The sequence below is a fragment of the Apus apus genome, chromosome 2, assembly GCF_020740795.1.
Source record: "Apus apus isolate bApuApu2 chromosome 2, bApuApu2.pri.cur, whole genome shotgun sequence".
Classification (NCBI taxonomy): Eukaryota; Metazoa; Chordata; class Aves; order Apodiformes; family Apodidae; genus Apus; species Apus apus.
The window spans coordinates 140554892-140576107 of NC_067283.1; the positions used below are offsets into that span (position 1 = coordinate 140554892).

General features: G+C 36.6%; 1 protein-coding gene across 1 annotated transcript in view; it reads right to left on the reverse strand.

The window, feature by feature from the left end:
- CSMD3 (CUB and Sushi multiple domains 3) overlaps nucleotides 1-21216 on the reverse strand; it is a 558931-nt gene that overhangs the window by 455620 nt on the left and 82095 nt on the right. Inside the window, exon 2 of the mRNA XM_051611448.1 lies at nucleotides 19395-19617. Within this exon, the coding sequence (XP_051467408.1) occupies nucleotides 19395-19617 (223 nt within the window). The remainder of the gene's footprint in view (nucleotides 1-19394; nucleotides 19618-21216) is intronic.

Genomic DNA, 21216 nt, shown 5'->3' on the forward strand with positions numbered 1-21216 from the left:
CTTGCTGACAGCACCAAACTGTGTGGTGAGGTCAACATGTTGAATGGAAGGGATGTCATCCAGAGGGATCTTGGCAGGCTTGAGGTGGGCTCATGCAGACTGCATGAAGTTCAACAAGTGCAGGACCCTGCACGTGGGGTGGGGCAATCCCAGACACAAATACAGATTGGGTGGAGATTGGATTGAAAACAGCCCCGAGGAGAAGGACCTAGAGGGGACAGCTGATAACCTCAACATGAGCTGGCAATGTGTGCCTGCAGCCCAGAAAGCCAACTCTATCCTGGGCTGCAACAAGAGAAGCGTGAACAGCAGGCCAAGGGAGGTGATTCTCCCCCTCTACTCTGCTCTCGGGAGACTACACCTGGAGTACTGTGTCCAGCTCTGGAGCCCAAACAGAAGAAGGACATGCAGCCCTTGCAGCGAGTCCAGAAAAGGGCCATGAAAATGATCAGAGGGCTGGAGCAACTCTACTATGAAGACAGGCTTAGAGAGTTGGGCTTGTTCAGCCTGGAGAGGAGAAGGCTCCAGGGACATCTCACAGTTGTCTTCCAGTATCTGAAGGGGGCCTGCAAGAAAGCCAGGGAGGGACTTCTTACAAGTATTGTAGTGAGAGGACATGGGGTAGTAACTTAAAACTGGAAGAAGGGAGATGATTCTATGATATGTGGGGAAGTTTTCTTACTCCATCCTTTTATGTTTTTTCAGTAATAGAAAGGGACAAATGGAGTCTGCAACAAATCATTGTCCTATGTCTGCACGGATGTAAAAATATTCATTAATTAAAATACACAGAAAATAAATTGTAAGAAATGTTGATTACATTTGAATCTATATGAAAATCTGTAGAAACAATTTACAGTGTCAGTGTCCCTCTTCTTCCTGTGACTTACTATATTTCAGCATATGCTATAGATCCACAAAACAATGTGCTGAAGTTGTCTGTTTTCATTATTCAAAGTAGATTTTAAAAGACTGTTACTCCAAGAGTAATTATCTCTGACTCTGTTTAAAACCAATTATATCATAATTTTAAAATGAAAAATCACTTAGATTTGTGGTTTTACAGCTTTTAAGAGCTGTGACTGAAAATTTCTGACGTTTAACCATCATTTGTTTTCTGCTTTTTCTGTAATCTTTGGGATAAACCTTTAATCATGTATCAAGTGAACTCTTAGCTACATGCTAGACTTCAGAGTCATAAGCCCTTAAGGAAAGACAAGATCCCAACTGCATGATCAAATTAGAGCAATATTTTCATAAATGCAAACTTAAAGATGATGGAGAGTAGTCTTGATTAGTCATACGACATTTCTGCTAGAGAAATTATTTACTTGAGATTGTGATATCATAAATAAAATTACAGCATTTCTTCATTGCCTCTACATCTTATGCAACTCATTTAAAAAAGCATTAATTACCCTCTTAAATATGAAAAAAATAAGAATAGTGTGTTTCAAATGTTTTGTTTTGTTTTCATGTTCACAAAATTCTACCTTTTCTACTGTCTGTTACTGATTTCCAAAGAAAACACAGTTTATCTAGAATATTTCAGTTTGGGTTGGAGAGTATACAAGGAGATTCACCAAAAGATCTTTAAAGTAAGTAGTAGTCTTTCCCTTGATCTCTATAAACTTGTGATTAGCTCACAGGAATTTTACAGGAAGAGTTTTATTGGAAGAGTTCTAGGCTTACCCAAGAGATGCAAGAAATGTTTCTCCCTAATTTTTATAAAATAATTCAGAAACATAAAACATATAAATATGTCAACTTACTATAACTTTGAGAGTAAAATTAGAAAGAGTGTCAAAGTCCATCCATAACTACTTTTAGTTTGATCTCCAAAGAACTGTTTACTCTTAATGTCAAATGGAGAAGATGTATTCAGAAAAAGAATAAGCATAAGAAGCATAATTCCAAGTATAAAATAGAAGTAGCAAAAATGAACATTTTTATACCTTCACTGAAAATCTTCCCCACAGATAGAGTCCAACTTTGTGATGACAACATAAATGTTATTCCAGATAGAACTGTTTTGAGGATATTGAAATATCTGATACATTCAAAGCACAGATAAAATTTTTCTGATTATAACATTTGCTTTTATAATACTAACTCTTTTTTCTATTATGAATTTTTTGTCTTGGTGTTACATATGCAACTTGATAACCTTCAGATAATATAATTCTTAAAATCCATAGTAGAAAGTATAAACAAAGCTGCATAACCAGTGGATGTCTCCCATTAAACTAAATGCAATACTCCTATCAATTGTGTTATTTGCTGTTATACCCGGTAACTTACTATATATTATTTATACAGATGCTACCATTGAAAACTTACCAAATAAATACAATTTAAACTTAGTAAGCTACTGCTGGGGTCTGGTCTTGTTTGACTACATACTGATGAATCCATTAGTAGATGGTGGAATCGTGACTATGTATTTGTATATTCATATAAATTTCTATTCATTTTCTAGGTAGCGGATGATGAGATTTAACATCTGATTAGCCTGATGTCACACCTATTCAATTTGAAATGTAGTGAAACCAGGTCTTTTGCCTGCCAAATTCTTATTATTTAACATTTTCCTACTAGCTCTGATTATAGAAGGAAAAAAAAAAATAAAATCACACATGTCCTCAGCAGAAGGGATTGCTTATTTACATTTTAAGATAAAAGCATGCTCATCTCACCCAGTTTGCTAACACATTTGTTGTGTTGATTTCCTGAAATAAAAGGTTTATTCAGTATTTTTTCTAGGCACTGTTTTATTCTTGTCTTCTGATACTCAGCAAATATTTGTTTCTGAGGACCCTATCCCCTTACTTAAATATGTCATGGTATATTTTTTTTTTTTTTGAATACTCAGATATTGAAGAGAATATATGATTATTTAATAAAGTATTAATTTTAATTCTTCAGTGTATCCAATTAGGCACCCCAGATTCTGACTGCCACATTAAAATTATGTATCACCCTGTTGGGTTATATCTGGTCACCATCTTTCATGACAAGGTAAAATCTTGCACGTGTTTCACCTTCAGTCTGTTTTGTGATCTCTTCTTTTTCTATCTTTCATAATAATTCATCAAATATGTAGCATGTCTGATCTCTGAACAGCAAGCTAAGCAAGGATCCACCAGTGGAAATTTCCAAAATCACTGAAAACTAGTTAAGAAGCAGTAGCAGTCAGTCATAAAAGGTAGTCAACAGAAAAACCAGGAAAGGCAAGGTAATGTGCTTTTAAAAATTAAAGTATGCATTTCAATACCAAGGTCTTTGATGACTATGACATGAAATACATTATTTAAACATCAGTTGTGCTTTTATGTTTATGAAGGAGTTAAGAACTTAAATTACTTTAAAAAAATAAAGTTACTTACAACTGTTATCTACATGTATCTTTGATTTTTAATAAAACCATGCACCTTTAATGTAGCCCAGAACACAGTAATCCGGTGCTTCTCCTCCTTCCCTGAAACTGATTAATCTGTATTCCACACCCAAAGTCATACAGGTGGCTCATTCTAAAGCATACCTCCTGCTAGGTTTATTAAGCTTTGAGAAAAGAAGGCTTCAGGGAGACCTTATTACCATGTTTCACTACTCTGGCCACACAGAATGTCTCAGCCTGTCAGTCATATCGAAGGAGAGCGGAGAGACCACCTGTGTTCGCTGTGACTGGGTGAATGACTTACTCAGCCCAGTGGCTGAGCTGAAAGAGGAGGTGGAAAGATTATGGAGTATCTGGGATTGTGAAAGAGAAATAGGTATGTGGAGTAATACCCTGCCAACCTTGAGACAAAACCTTAAGGTGGAGGCTTCACAAGAAGTAGAGGATCCTCTGCCTTCCCTTCACCCGGCAGAGGCAGGGGACCTGAGAGAAGAGAGGAACTGGAAGCAGGTCCCTGCTCGAGGCAACAGGCAAACCTGCTCCCGGCTTCCCTCACCTCCACGTGTACCCCTACAGAACAGGTATATGGCCCTGGATCAGGAAAATCGGGTAATTGAGATTACTGACAAAGGTCCATCCATGACTTTCGGATCTTTGAGTAGAACAGACTATCTGAACAGCAAGTCCCAAGAATGCCAAAGGCTAAAAAGTCAAGGAGCAATATTAGCTAATCAAATATGCTCCAAAAGAATTCTGATTAATCATATGGTACAATTGCTCATGATGGCAATCAAGTCATTACTCACAGCTATTAATGAACTTTTGAAGGAGAAATAATGCCTTGCACTCCCTCTTTGTATTTCTGTCTTTTTGCAGTTATGTTCTAACTGTATTTCCAGCATTATATTAGAAAGTAAAATAGTCCAGAACAATTAAAATTTAATAGATTAATTTTTAATCCTTCCTGCTTCAAACTTTTTCCATTTACCCAATATATTTTCCTATAGTAAGCAGATAGTCAAACATCATGCTATTTTTGTCAGTGTGCTGCTGTACTTTATTAGAAAAATAACTATTTTCATTTAAGGAAAAGCTACCAATTCTTTCATAATAATAGAAAGAATTCTATGAAATTCAAAAGTGGCAAATTAAAACTGGTAAGATTGAGTTCAGTTACCTTGTTGAACAAGTTATTTTATTAATTCGAGAGTTTAGAAGTATTCAGAAAGGGATTGGACATGTAACTAATAAGTGTATTCTGAGTTTACCCGTATATCACTTAAAGAATTGCTAGAGTTTTAGGCGGGATATGAAAATCTCATTATTCAAGAAATCAAACAATTTCTAGTCAGTGAGCTGAACTGAGGTTATGTAATGTGTGTATTTTATGTGTACATTGGATACAAGTACTAAGATTGCGTAAGAGAGAGGCTCTGTGAGGAGAGGCCAGGGGCTGTCCCATGCTGAACACAGATGGTTCCAGCCAGCTTCACAACAGATCCACTGTAGGACACAGCTGAAAAGCTGGTGGCACCTCTAAAAATATATTTAAGAAGGGTCAAAATGCTGTGCAGTAAGTGAGGAATGAGAAAGAAAGGTGGATAAAGCAGACCTGTGAACACCAATGTCAGAGAAGGAAGAGGAGGAGGTGCTCCAGGCTATGTGGCTGAGATTCTGCAGCCCATGGAGGACGCCACACAAAAGCAGGTGGATATTCCCTGAGGTAGTTGCAAACCATGGAGAGGACCCACACTGGAGCAGCCCGTGAAGGACCCAGGTTGGAGCAGAAAAAATGTGAGGAGAAAGGAGTAGCAGAGAGGACCAGTTATGGACCAACCACAACTCCACATTCCCCATCTACCCTGTGCTGCTCAGGGAGAGAGAATGTAATGGAGCCAATAATGGAGTGAAGTTGAGCCTGGGAAGAAAAGGGTGGGGATGGGGTGAAGGTCTTTTCAATTTTTATTTTTTTCTCACCATCCAAATATATATATTTTTAAAATTTTCCCCAAGTTGAGTCTGTTTTGCCTGTGACAGTAGTTGGTAAATGATCGCCCTTGTCTTTATCTTGACCCAGGGTCTCTTGCTGTCCATTTGTGGAAGAGGATAGATGATGGACTGGCTGGGTGGGTATCTGAGAGACATACAAGGTCAACCCACCATAACCTCTTAAGATTTTTTTTCTTACACAGCAGTTCAGGAAAAACATTTTTGAAATCTCCAAAGTGTATTGGAAAGGGAATACAGTTTCCTATTGAGTAATAGACAAATAAGTCTGAATCTAAGTAGGGTTTGCATTTTTGGGTATGCATATGTACATGTTCAGAAGTTCTTAAAGTATTGAATTGCAGCTGAGAATATTGTAAGCTTTATCTGCAGCATCCTGGAAAAATTCAACTGATGTTTGGTCTTCCAGTTTTCCTTCCATTAAAGCAGTTACTTACTCATTTAACTGAAAAGAAATAAGGAATGAAAAAGCTTCTTTAAAATAATTTAAATTCTTTAAAATAATTTAAATTCTAATATGAATAGGAATAACTCCCACATTTTTTTTATGTCTATTCAATCAGATTAAAATAAGTTAATAGTATTTTTCTTAACAGCCTATAAAACAAAGCAAACAAGATTGGGCAGAAGTGGCTGATTGGATTCAAGTTCTCACTGAAAATGTTAATAAAAATAGTTATACTTTCTTCAAGAATTCATTAACAAATCGACATATGATTTATGAACTAATTTATTTTTGTCAAAACATAATTTTTCCCTGTCAAAATGTAAAAACTGCTCATGCAATCTATGATTTTAAAGTAACGATCACAGGTCAAAGCTGAACATTTTTAATTGAACAGCTGCTTTGAACTAAACAATAAATTACTCATCAGGTTCTGGCACAGTCATATTCTTCACAAAGCATGTTTCTAAAAACTGCCACCATCCATTACCAGTGTGAAACTTTTGTTATATGACTCTCCATTTTTTTTAGCATCAGAAATTAAACAGACTTTATAAATAATTATGTTTTCTGTAATAGTCTATTTGTTTTACCTCATAAAAAATACCAAGAACTTAAACACTAAGTAAGAACCAGATTTCTCATTGCTATACAAATAGTCTTTAAAAATCTGTAGGGTGAGGATTTGCCTACTTCTTGGAGAGAAAACTGATCAGAACAAAATATATCAAAACAATTACTTTTAGAGCACTCAAAAAATTCTAGGTCCTTAAAGTAACAGCTTTTTAAAAACTATGAAGCAAACAGTACATATTTTTAGCCTCTAGCAGTTAGAATGACATATTTCATTCTTCTTAAAACTGGGTAAAGATGTACAGTACATTTTAGCAGATCTTGGAGCTTTCTAAATGCCAAAGAGGATACTGCTCCTTCCAATTTTCCCACAGTTCTGACATTGCTTTCACACTGGTTCCAGTGATTTGCACACCCACCTGCGAATTGGTTCATTTGATCACCCTGATGAAGAACTAATCAATTAAAAATAAAACCAAGTCATTTCAGTTACCAAAGGGAAGCACATACCCAAAAAGGGATATTTCTTGTTGAGTGCCAGAGCCAAAGTGAAAAGAAGGATCACACTGCAAAAATCGGAGGAATATGGGATCTGGATGTGCTTCTGTAAGTGGCAATAAGCTTCTAAATGAGCTTAAGTAACTTTGCCTTTATGTGTGAAAATAGCACAATATGGAAAGGAGAGATGCCATATTTGTCTTATTACCATTGCAGATGCCAGGAACTTCCAGAACATCTTCAACTTATAATAAATATTCTGTGGAGTTTTGGAATTCATCCCTGAGCAAAATGTGTGTGACATTATCAGCACACATGTTATTTCTGTTCTGGTACGGAGATAAAGTTGCAGTAGCAGAGAATTTGAAAGAGGAAAAACTATCTGCATATATTCTAGAATCTATGCTTTTCATATGAAAACCTCACTGTCTTAAATATAAAGTCATCATTGAGTAACACCAACAAATAGAATAAATCCTATAAATTAATCAGCTAAATTTCAATTAATCAGCTAAACTAGCTGGAAAACAGACTGCAATAGCTAAAAAATAAAGTAAGAATAATAATCCATTGACTTAATTTCATTCCCTTTCTTCCATAAAACTTGCACTCTTGAGTCAAAAGTAAACTACTTTGCTGGCAGGCCTCTGTTCACATTAAAGGAGAAAATATAAGTAGAGTATGCAGCAGAGAGCAAGAGAGGGAAGTCCAGAGGATGCTAGAGGAAGGTGTTTCCCCTCCAATACTGGATATTGATTTCTATCTTTTTACAGAGAGGTCTGGAGCATATGGGGCTTCGAGGCAGAGCCTGAATCCACTGCAGTGGCGAAAGAGATGGTATATACTGGCGTATAGATATTTTATTTTTGACCACTGCAGCAAGAAGTTAAGCTCTCAAATTCACATACCCATTCTGAAATGCCTTTGGTGGGAGGTGGATAGAGCAGCAAAAATTTTTATTTGCATGGGAGGTGAAGGGTTTCACAACACAGGGAAAAAATGGAAAAACAGGGCAACGAAGGCAACCAAATAAAAACACAAAGTGAAGGAGAAGAAAGCCAGCATATAATAGAATATCTTTCATTTGCAGATCTAAAATTCCAAGTCATACAGATCTTTGAAAAATCTGTGAGACTTAGACACTATTTGTCCCTTCAAACCATAAATGAGATCCTATCATGATCTTTACAAAACCAGAGAAGGGCTGAAAATTAATGTATCTATTACATAAGGACCATGTATATACTATATAAGCATAAAGAATATAAACATGTCCTTTTCAGTCTCATAGCAGGTAAGTAATTCCTTATTGAGTATTTTATCTAAAATGATGTTGCAGAACTTCTACCAGGAAAGTAAAAGCACTTTTAAGAAATAGATATTTTAGTTTAAAAAAGAAACTTCTCTAGAAAAGTTCTAGAAAGTTCTCTCTTTTCAAAGGGAAAAAAATCTAATTTAAAGATTTTGACTTAGGTAATTTAGATTTTCCTTTCAAATTTTTCTCCTTCACTTACAGGCAATCGATGGACATGGAGTGTTTTCCCCTTCCATCCCCATAAAGTAAAAAGAGAAGACTTTCTAGGAAGAAAAATAAATTCTTCATAGTATATGAAGTTTCAGATTTCTTAAAAAAATTCAGTAATTAAGTATCATTTTTAAATTGACTGCAGTCTTCTAACATGTCCTATGATACGAAAACACACTGCTTTGTAAGTACTTGTACTGTTTTAATGTTAGACACAGAGACTTCAAAATACGAGATTGCTTTTCCTTACAAATTACCACTTTTAGTAAACATTACTAGGAAAAGTGCAATATGACAAGGTCTTTTGTTTTAATACATGCTGAAAATCCACTGTTTTAGCAAACAGATAAATTTGTTTTCATTCCTGGAGTACCACAATCATTTCAGGAAGGAAATTCTCCAAAATTCTGTTACTTTTGCTGAAAACACAAGCAAATGCACCTAGTGTTTTTTTCAGTTCATAGAACTGGGTAATAGCTATGCATGTATAAAATGCACATCTGTAAACAGTTACAGTTCTGCCAGGTGTGCATCTAGCATATAGCTTTTCATAAATGGAGATAGGTTTAAATAAAAATAAATATCTAATATAAATATGAGCTAATCTAGCTCATCTATTAGCTAATCTATTTTGTAATAATCAAAGAATGGGTTATACTGTGTTATCTTAATTCCATATATGAGTAATTTTTACTGACATTAAAAAAAACAAACGTTCTCGGTAAACAGAATCAGACAGTGAAATTAGCAATATTTTTCAGGAAAATTACTGCAAACAGGATATACCTCACATAAAAAAAAGAGGATGAGTGAGTGACACACAATTCATACCAACATAAGCAATAACTGTTGTTAGGGATTTTTTACTATTCTAACTGATAAAGACAGTAAAACAAAATAACGTATGCAGGAACTTTCAAACATTTTCATGTTCCCTGCATTGTTTGGATATATGTTTTATAAACATACTAACTATAACTTTTTAAAAGCTACTGGGTTACCTAATGCAAAGTGTGAAATCAATTAAAAATTACTCTCAGAACATAATCCATTCAACAGGGTACATAGGTAATACGTTTTTTTAGAACACTTTGTATTTATAATCACAATGCCAAGCCTTTTATTGTTTCGATGTATTTTCTACATACAGCAAACTTTTCAGATTCAAAGGAAGAAACCTCTATTCAAATGTCTTGCCTGCCTGAGTATCTGTTTATCACTAAATTCTGCTACATTTCATAGAATCACAGTGTCATAGAATCAAAGAACGTCTTGGGTTGGAAGAGACCTCTAAAGGTCATCTAGTCCAACCCCCCATACAATAAGCAGGAACATCTCTCACTCAAACAGATTGCTCAGGGCCCCATCAAGCCTGAACTTGAATGCCTCCAGGGATGGGGCCTCAACCACCTCTCTAGGCAACCCGTTCCATTGATCCACCACCTACATAGTAAAGCTGATTAAATATAATTAAAGATTATGCCTCCTTGGAACTTAACCTTGCAAGTCAGGTTAAGGAAAATAGAAAGGGCTTTTTCAAATACATAGCCAACAAAACTAACACCAGAGGCAATATAGGCCCACTGTTGAATGAGGTGGGTGCCCTGGTGACAGAGGATATAAAGAAGGCAGAGGTGCTGAATGCCTTCTTTGCCTCTGTCTTTACTCCTGCAGGATTTCCCCATGAGCCCCAGATTCATATAGCCCCAGAAGAAGTCAAGATAGAGGAGGAGTTTGCCCAGGTAGATGAGGATTGGGTTAGAGATCAGTTGAGTAATCTGGACATCCATAAATCGATGGGTCCAGATGGAATGCATCCAAGGGTGCTGAGGGAGCTGGCGGAGGTCATTGCTAGTCCACTCTCCATCATCTTCGGTAAGTCATGGGTAACAGGAGAGGTGCCTGAGGACTGGAGGATAGCAAATGTCACTCCAGTCTACAAGAAGGGCAAGAAGGAGGACCCGGGTAACTATAGACCAGTCAGCCTCACCTCCATCCCTGGAAAGGTGATGGAACAACTTGTCCTTGGCACTATCTCCAGGCATATCAAGGACATGGGGTTCATCAAGAGCAGTCAACATGGTTTTACCAAGGGTAAGTCATGTTTGACTAACCTCATAGCCTTCTATGAGGAAATTACTAGGTGGATAGATGATGGTAGAGCGGTAGATGTGGTCTATCTTGATTTCAGTAAAGCATTTGACACTGTCTCCCACAGCATCCTTGTAGATAAGTTGATCAAGTATGGGTTTGATGATCAGGCAGTGAGGTGGATCAAGAACTGGTTGAAAGGAAGAAGTCAGAGAGTTGTAGTCAATGGGGCAGAATCTAGTTGGAGGCCTGTGACTAGTGGAGTCCCTCAGGAGTCGGTACTGGGACCGGTGTTGTTCAACATCTTCATCAACGACCTGGATGAGGGTACAGAATGTACCCTCAGCAAGTTTGCTGATGACACCAAGCTGGGAGGAGTGGCTGACACACCAGAAGGCTGTGCTGCCATTCAGAGAGACCTAGACAGGCTGGAGACTTGGGTGGGGAAAAACCTGATGAAGTTCAACAAGGGCAAGTGTAGAGTTTTGCATTTGGGGAAGAAAAATGTCATGTACCAGTACAGGTTGGGGGCTGACCTGCTTGAGAGCAGTGTAGGTGAAAGGCACCTGGGGGTCCTGGTAGACAGGAGGATAACCATGAGCCAGCAGTGTGTCCTTGTGGCTAAGAAGGCCAATGGCATCCTGGGGTGCATTAGAAAGGGTGTGGTTAGTAGGTCAAGAGAGGTTCTCCTACCTCTTTATTCTGCATTGGTGAGGCCGCATCTGGAGTATTGTGTCCAGTTCTGGGCCCCTCAGTTCAGGAAGGACAGGGAACTGCTGGAAAGAGTCCAGCGCAGAGCCACAAAGATGATTAAGGGAGTGGAACATCTCCCTTATGAGGAAAGGCTGAGAGAGCTGGGTCTCTTTAGTTTGGAGAAAAGGAGACCAAGGGGTGACCTCATCAATGTTTACAAATACGTAAAGGGTGAGTGTCAAGAAGATGGAGTTAAGCTTTTTTCAGTGATGACCAGTGATAGGACAAGGAGTAATGGATACAAATTGGAGCAAAGGAGGTTTAAGGTGAATATCAGAAAAAAATTTTTTACTGTGAGAGTGACAGAGCACTGGAACAGGCTGCCCAGAGAGGTTGTGGAGTCTTCTTCACTGGAGACATTCAAGACCCGCCTGGACGCATTCCTGTGTGATGTGCTCTAGGTGACCCTGCTCTGGCAGGGGGGTTGAACTAGATGATCTTTCAAGGTCCCTTCCAACCCCTATGATTCTATGATTCTATGATTTTATGATAATTATTTTTTTATTTCCTTTTTTCTCATCCACAAGCTTTTCTGTATTTATTGCTGTGTGTCCCTGGCCATGTTCAGTCCATTTACAATGCTCCACTTATCTTGTGGTTATACCTTTGCTGTAATTTTTTTGTTCCTGCAGTGAAAATTGTCTTGTTTAGATTAACTCAGTTCTGTTAAGTGTCTCATAATTTTTCATTTTGATTGCTGTTTCAGTGTGCCTTCTTTTCTTTTTTTCATTACCATTGTTGACTCCTTAAGTCTGCACTGGCCTTCTTTCTACTTCTGTTTTCTGATCTCTTTGTTGGTCTTTGACTAGCACTGAAACCTTTTTATTTTCTCTTCCTTGTAAGGGGACAGTGTCATCCTATTTGGTTTTGTTCACTCATTCCTAAATTCCCAAAGTGAAATCCCTTTCTTTCTTATCTTTCTGTGCAAATGGAGAAAACTAGAGAAGTGTGATCAGCTGAAAGAAAAATCAAAGACTGAGCAATCAGCAGTTTGAAGGTGTTTCGAAAATGCTGAATCTTTAATTTGATCCTAATCAGCTCACAGTTTCTGCTCTGGTTGCCAATTTGGACAGAAAAGTGAAGTGTGGTGAAAGAAGTGCAGGTATTTAGGGCATAATAAACAGTCTGAGCTACAGCTGCCTCTGATGATAACAGAAAATTTTTGAGTTTCAGTAAGTGGTCCAATGACTCCCTATCAATAACTCTTGGTCTATATCAATATCCAAAATGACATAAACAGAAGAGTGAAAAAGGAAGCTTTGTACATTTTCAGTTATGAAGCTTACTTGGGAATGAAGACCTGAATGACTGCAAATACTTTGCTCTGACATGTCTTGAAGGCTTAAGAAACAAATATATGCAAAGAGATTTTGTCTGTCTTATGTATACTAGAACCTCACAGAGCTGCCATTTTTTTTCTGTATTTTGTTAGTACTGAGTATGCTAACCTGAGCAACTGTTATGATAGAAGATGAAAGGTACATAACTCACTTGGGAGGATAACTCTAATAAAGAGGATTTGAAATGGCAGTAATGTAAGCCAAATGATAACAATACTAAGAAAATTGTTCATATGAGAAAGAACTTAAAAAGAACAAAAGCATACAGACACATGAAGTAAAATAGAGATAACATACAACAAAGCTTGGATTCAGAAAGGAGAATCAACAGACCATCATGACATGACATCATGACATTTTTCCCAGACAAGACATTAGTGGTAGCTCTGGGCTACCTGTGTACTACATCTTGTAGTACTGTAGATCACCTAAAGGCAAAGTAAGTGTGACGAGCATTAATCTGAAAAAAGATTGGACTTGCTTAGAAATAATAGCATAAAAGATTCAAAAAAAAAAAAAAATTAAGGCAATGGGAGATAGTAAAGGATGTAACATAGATATAACCCTTCACTAAGAATTAAGGTTAAAGTTTGAAGGCCAAGAAGAAGGAAGGAGTCTGAGTTAGAAGAAGAAGATTACTGTAGCTTTCAGGGTGGCATTCAGTGACATATAACAAGTTGGAGCTTGCACTAATATTAGCAGTATTGCCTAATTGCTGCCTTTTTGACCCACACTTCTGTCTATTAAAAGGAGAAACACATATTCAGTATAGTTAGAATAAGAAATGTAAAAAGCAGAGCAATTAAATGAGGGCACTGGAAGCTTCTGCTATTGCCAGCATTTGTTCTTTGCTAGCATTCCTTCTTTTTAAGATTTATGTAAGGTATTATTGACAATTTAGGACATGTAAGGTGTAAATTATAATTCTTCCACTTTAAAACCAGAAAATTTTATAGGCAAAATCTAGTCTTCCAAAAATGTATTTTGGGGGATATGTGGGAATTGTTAGTATTTTAATTAGTGCTATGCATTTTTTGAGTAATAAAATAAAATTACTAAAGTATCCCTTATTTTAATGTGGGGTTTGTTTCATTTTGTTTTCATCTATCCCATGTCTTGAACATTTTTCAATAAAATTTTAGATGTAGTGAAAAGGATGGATGATGCTAGCATTAAGACTGTAAAATAAAAAAATGTAAATTATTCAGAGAAAGTATACCTTAAATTTGTGACCATTTTTGAGCTAAACCACGATATGTGATTAAGTTGTCAGCAATACCCAGAACATTTACAATGGAGAGAGGCATCTGACAATGCTATCAGGCCAGAAGTCACTGATGGGGTAACAGCAGGGTACTCAACTCATCCATGTGGGTGTATCCTTACAAGATGGGGCAAAGCTGGTAAGGATTCACTTACTAGTCATCCTGTTCTTACTGGGGTCCTCTAGACCACTGAAGCAGGGCCAGGTCCTATGGCACGGTCAGAAGAGCCAGCCTGGCTTCTTGTCCTGGCATGTCTGTTAGTTTTCCACGCCCTTTTCAGTTAGCATAAGCTCAGCCCAGAGCTAAGCAAGCAGCCAACTCACCTGCCTACAATCCTAACAATATTTAATATGAATTAATATTAAGGATTCATTACAATTTTATATATTTCTACTCCATTTTTTTCTGTTATTAATTACTTGGACCAAAGAAATGAATTTTAAGTTTATAGTCAGTAGCACCCATTTTAAGTTATTTCATATGCTATGGAATAAAATAAAAAATAAAAAATAATAAAAAAAGTAGTTTAGTTTTATTGAAGTTTAGTTTTGAGCTCATTCCAGTATTTGATACAGATTTCTTTAATTCAAACCTTTGGAAGTACTACCATGAAGAGAGCATTCCAAAGTACATTTAACACTAGGAGTATCCTGAAATTTTAAAGATCTGTTTATTAATCTTCTGATACCTCTTTTGGCTTCAAGTGATTGGGAAGTAAAAATGTAGGGAATGAGTTGTTTTAGGAGAAAGCAATTCATCAATAGAGAAAAAGCAGTGGATGTCTCCAGTAATTTCAGTGAATTTCTCCTATACAGCTCAGAAGCACTGATCAGGTAACCTGTGCATTTGATTCTTGTTTGCCCCAGTGTAGAACGTAGATGCAAGCATGATTCACCTTGCTTAAAAACAAGAGATCAGGAAAGAGTAGTATCAGCCCACCTTTTAAACATTAAGAATGTTAAAGCTTCCTTCCATTCAAATTTCCTAAGAGTTGATTAACTGTGAGTAGGTAGAGGAAAGTTTTCAATTAATCCAATTAAATCTTTGGACACAGTGACCATATCAACACTTAAAACTATCTCTGCAAATAGATGATGATGGTCTTCCAGGCTCTCAAATGCAAGCAAAATACATTTATTACATGTTTAAAAATTACAGTTGGTCAGTTTGTCATACCTCCACTTCACATGATTTTTGGATAAACAAATTCATACTTCTTTTTACTTATGCAGACAAATGAATAGCTGTCAGTAAATGACAATACTTTTTTGTTAACAGTGGAGTTTTCTGAACTCCTATACCATGCCTCTTCTTTAAAGAACTACACTACATGAAATTTTCTGATTTTTTTTTAACAGAGCATTCTGGTAGACTTGCCATTGTCTAAATACTTTTAACTTTGGAAAGTATGTCATTTTGGCTACTGCAAGATTGCTTTCTGAACATAAAGCATAAAACATAAACATATGAAAGAACACAAAGAGATGAAATGCACTGGACTGAATTATTCAGTTTATCCCAGTACAGTTGCAGCAGGAATGCATTTTTTCTCTGTTTAAAATAGATCTGAATTTGTTTCATTGATTTCCATGCAATGTTAATTTTGTGATTAATATTTAAATATCAAATCAATTATCTAGTTAGTATTATATATTCCCTTGCAACTGTGAACAGAGCTTGGGTATGTAATGATAAGTTGTTATTTAATTATTTAAACCTATTTCTAATATTGCACTGCACGCTGGAGTAACTAACTACAGAAGAAAAATCTGTTTTTGAGAACTACTGAGTATGACATCTCTTTTATAAGTAGTGTTCAGTTTTAAGCACCTTACTCCTTAAAAAAAGACAAACATACTCCTTTATATTTATTGATAGTATATTATGTTATGCTCAGAAATTTCTTTTTTAAAAAAAACCAAAATATTATCCAAGTGGTAAAGTAAAATACTTGTAAGGAAATGTCAGAACTGAGGTTGCCATTCTCTCATCCACCTATGAATGAACCATACCACTGCCATTAATAGCGCCGTTTAGAATTATTTATGGTTTCCATGCAGCTAGTCAAGGAGTGACATGAAGAGTACTCAATGAACAACTTGAATAGCTAGTCCCATACTTTGTTTTATATGATATACTTGCCTTCAAAGGCAAGTATTTTCTCCCAGACTTTTCTACAGTGTCAGAACCTTGAGGAAACCAACAGACCTTCCTGGGCCTGACCAGCCTCAGCTGGGACTCCCAACCACTGGTGCCTGTGGGTCCTGGGACTCAATGTCAGCCCACATTGAGGCATCCAGACGCTGCTACAACACTGCCCCTGTTGCTGCCTCCTGTATGAGCCTCTCAGCCCTGCTCTGTGGGAAGCATATCTGGCCTTCTTTTTGCTCTCAGCTAGACTCCCTGGGGGAACTCTGGAAACGGTGCTTTGCTCTCCATGTATGGTGCTGTTGATAGATCCTGCTACCAGCCCCCATATTCAGTCTCTGCAGGACTGTGCATTGTCAGTGAGAGCACAGTCTGAGAAGGGACAGTCTTGGCTTCTGGCTTGTGCCCTTCATGGAACAGCCCTGCTCCTGATACTCCCAGCAAATTATTTACAAGTCATTAAAAAAAAAATTCATTGTATGCAAGATGTATCATCAGATTATTCCAATCAGCTTTTGCAAAGCAGCTAATTTATGTGATGTTTCATCTGTTCAAATCAAATCTTCTATTAATTTCATTTAAAAGTGGTACTTCTTACCACTAATGCAAACAAAACTCTTGTTTCTCAGGATGGGCACCCAGAATATTGAAAACATGCTATTGATATAAATCTTAAAAAAGCTTGGCTGAAATTATTCATCTAGTAACACACAAAAGTTATGTGAAAGGCAGAAATTTTGAAAAAAAACCTGAACAGGATTTCTGCCAGGAAATGCAAGACTTTCACTTAAAATAGCAGTCAGAAGAATTAACTGCTTTCCAAAATAAGGCGTATACAAAGTTCCAATTTCAAAGTAATCATATAAAAGCAAACCCTGATTATTTTTTAGGTTTTTTTTTTGAGGGAGCAAAATGGGGAAGTGTGGAAAAAAAGGGTAAACAAAAGTCACAAAGATGCACAAGAAGGGCAAAAAAAAGCCCTAAAAATAGACAGTGTCTATAACATGACCCAGAAAGACTCCCAAGTATGAAATGTGCTTGAAACCTTGGTTCAAATATAGTAAGTAATACTATATTTCTGGAAACAGATTTTTTTTAGATTATTACAAATATGATTTATGGAAAGCTTTTTTTTTTTTTTACATTTAGTTCACAGCTTTAAACTATTCTATATTTTTTTCTATTTATAGTTTGAGGCAAAGATCTAGCATATTAAATATACTAAATCAAGCATATACAGTAACACAAGGATGAAAGTGTAATATTCACTGAACACTTTGAATAATGGCCGTATCTGACATGCTTCTCTTCCATTTGCTATTGTTTAGCTGCCATTTAAGTACCATCTAAACTAGTTAAGCATTCACTAAAGACAGTCAATGACTGTAAATTTCAGTAAGATCAAATTCTGAGAACAATTAAATGAAGAAGTACAAAACTGAATGAAGATGCAGTCAGAGGTCATGAGCTTCACAAACAGCCTAACTGCAAACCCTTTTTCCATCATACACAAACTTATTTCAACCAAAATATGGAAGTAGCAAGTGGGTTTGTCATCTGAGATTGTGGCCTTGTTTCTGAGACAATTTTTTTAGCTGTCCAGATATATATTTTGCAAATATATTTGTATAGTCCCCTGAAAACATTTTTGTGTGTTACAAAATTAAGCAGGGTGAGGAGTGTAATCTGACTGATTTCACACTTAAGTAAAATGGTAAAATCCACTCTCATGCTAGAAAGAAAATTTCCACAAGCAACTATAACTTAGTAAACGTTTACTTAAGTAAAAACCTTCTGTAAAGAGAAAACCCTAGGAAACATCACCTTACTACTCGCTACAGCAATCTGAGAAAATAAACAGCACCATGAAAGATTTAGTAAAACTTGTGTAATTTCACTGTCGCACTTTGTTAATTTAAAACCCAATGTTCCACTCACACAAATGTGTACTATTTTTCTACTGTATCTACATGCTGGCAAGATCTTGTAAGTCTTGCAAAAGTACTCTATTTCAAGACCTAAATGGAGGCTTAGTCATCATTTTAAGTGCTGACTTAGTTCTTTCTATTCTACAGACTTCCTTATTTTTTCCTCACCAGAAGGCAGTGACATCCTAAATTCACAATACCAAAACTTGTGAGTGTGCCAGGCTTTCTCAACTTTTTTCTTGACATTAAAAAAAAATGTACCCCAAAATTCCATCTTTGAAGGCTTAGTTTAATATAAAAGTAATCCTGCAAATATATATCTATACATATAGACAAGGATCTATCTATCTATGTGTACGGATAGATACACACAGATACTAACATACACGTGCACACAAATATATATAAACCTTTTCTGTAGCTTGAAAAAGATATACAAAGAAAAAAAATCTGCCTTTCTGGATATATTATTTTCCTCTTCCTTCAATCCTTCTGGCTTCTTGCCCTTTTCCTCCGATGCTCATTAAAACTGTAACTCAGTAGAAAATGTTAAGTCCCTAACACTAATAGTTCCTTTCTCTTTCTCACTTGTGCATAATATTGTTCACATACTCTTTCAGATCATGATTTTGAGTGAATTCACCAACGCAAGTCTTGACGCAGAGAAAGGAGTGAGAATATGTAAGAGAAACAACTCTGCAGACACCACGGTCTTTGAAGAAGGAGGAAGAGGAGGTGCCTCAGGCACTGGAGCAGAGATTCCCCTGCAGCTACTGAAGACCATGGTGGAGAGGCAGATCATCCTCCTGTAGCCCATGGAGGTCCATGCTGGAGTAGATACCTGCCTGCAGCCCGTAAAGGGCCCCACACTAGAGCAGGTGGATGCTCCTGAAGCAGGCTGTCATTGTGAGGTCCCTCCCATGGGAGACAATCCTCCAATAAACTTCTCCCATGTGAGTCCTTCCCACAAGACAAACCTCTTCATTTACTGCTCCAGGGTGGGTCCTATTCTTTATGTCTTGAATAAATTATCTTTTTCTGGTCTCTCTCAAAAACCTCCTATTGCAAATATTACAGAAGTTCCACTTCTGCTAGATCACGCAAACTGAGACTTCACAACCTCATATTTGCTTTACATTCAGTTTTTCATGCTAATATGCTACTTACTAATTTTTGTGACAAATTTTATATAATTAGATCTGTAAGATAAAATTTGATAATACTTTTATGTGATTGATTTTAGCACTTTAACTAGAATTAAAGCACTTTTAACATTTATTTTTAAGACATTTATGATTAAGGGCAGTGCACCTTAAGGCTAAATAATAAAGTATCCGTAAGTTAAAAACATTCACTTTACCTATTTTCTCAGATATTTCTAAGACATTAATACAAGTTATATTTTAATAATATTTATTCTTTACCTTGTTCTGAAGTTTGCAGGATGAGGATGCCCATCATATAAAGACAAATAATCATATTCTTCTTCTAGAGCAAAAGACTGAAAGACAATCTGTATTCTGTTTCTTTCTTCTGCTATTATAACCCATGTACAGTTTGCACCATTTGGATATCCATATGGGAAGCCAGGGCTTTCTATAGTGCCATTAAGTCCTTTTAAAGTTCCACCACAGGTATAAATAAATCCTAAAAAAAGAGAAAGGAATGAAACAAAAGTTAGCAATCCCTTTAAAGAAAAGAAACAGAAGTCAGCAATACCTTTTTATAACAACCTTCAATACAATACATAATTAGAATCATGATTTCTAAAAAAAATATGAAAATATTTCTTTGCAAATACTGCATTTAGAAAGGCACAGTCTGTGTTTTAATACAAATCCTGGCCACTTAATGCAAAACAACCCCACCCACCCAACAAATGTGTTTTCTGTACTGTATATGTAAAGACATATGGTAGCATCTTTGTAAACAAATATTTATAAACAACATCTATGACTAAATTTGGTCACCTATGAGGAACAGTATTTACATCAACTCGTTTTTTCATGAAAAGGAAGCAAAGCAGCTGGAGCAAAGTAAATGAGTCTTCTTTTGGTGAAAATCTGGTACAGATTAGATCTATTAACCTTCTGCTGCTCTTCCTCAGATTTTGGAACTGGAAGAAGCTGGAAGTCTATTTATTACAAATAATTTTTTTTTTCTAATCGAACATTCTGTTTTATGAAAGTGGTGTACTTACAGACTGAATGTGAAATAGCCATCTGTTGCATCATTATCTTCTCTCATGTAAAATACTGCATTGTGTATTCCTATCCAGAAAGAACTTAATAAACTTTTCTATTTCTAAATAAAATACTAACCTAAAGAGCTTATGTGTTTTGACTGACCCTAAGTAGGTGCTGTAGTTTAACCCCAGTAATCAGCCAAGGACCACAGAGCTGCTCACTCGCTTGCCCCAGGTGGGATGAAGGAGAGAATCAGAAGTGTCAAAAGTGAGATTTGTGGATTAAGACAAAGACAGTTTAGTATGTAGAGCAAAAGCTTTGCACTTAAGCAAAGAGGAATAAAAAATTCATTATCTACTGTGACAGGCAGGTGTTTAGCCATTTCCAGGAAAGCAGGAGTATATCACACCTAATGGTTACATGGGGAAGACAAATACCATAACCCTGAACATCGCCTTTTCTTTCTTTCCCTCAGCTTTTATCACTGAGCGTGATGTCCCACAGTATGGAAGATGCCTGTGGCCATTGAGGCCAGCTGTTCAGCTGTGTCCACTCCTAACTTCTGGCCCATCCCCAGTCTCTTTACTGGTAGGGGCAGCATAAGAAACAGAGAAGGCCTTGATGCTCTGTAAGGACTGTTCAACAATAATTAAAACATCCCTGTGCTATCAACAGTTTTGGTTGCAAATCTAAAACATAACACCACAGGATCTACTATGACAAGTATCCCAGCCAAAATCAGTAAAGTGGGTCAAAGCTGAAAGGTGAATCCTTTTTAACATTAATGTCCACAAATATCAGAAATGGCCCCCACATTCGTAAGTCAAATTTTCTTGGAATATAAGCATTTTACATTTTATATAGAAAAATCAATTTTCTGAGAAAAAATAGAAAACAAGAATAATTATAAAAAGAGCTCCCCCAGGTCACTGTGTCCTGGCAGGGCAGATCCTTTTCTAAACTTGATTTCAGCTCTAGCGCTCAGTTACAGCAGATCCTTATGCTATTTTTCTTTCCACCAGCTCTGCAGTCTGACTGTACATCTCCAGTCTGTCCCCTC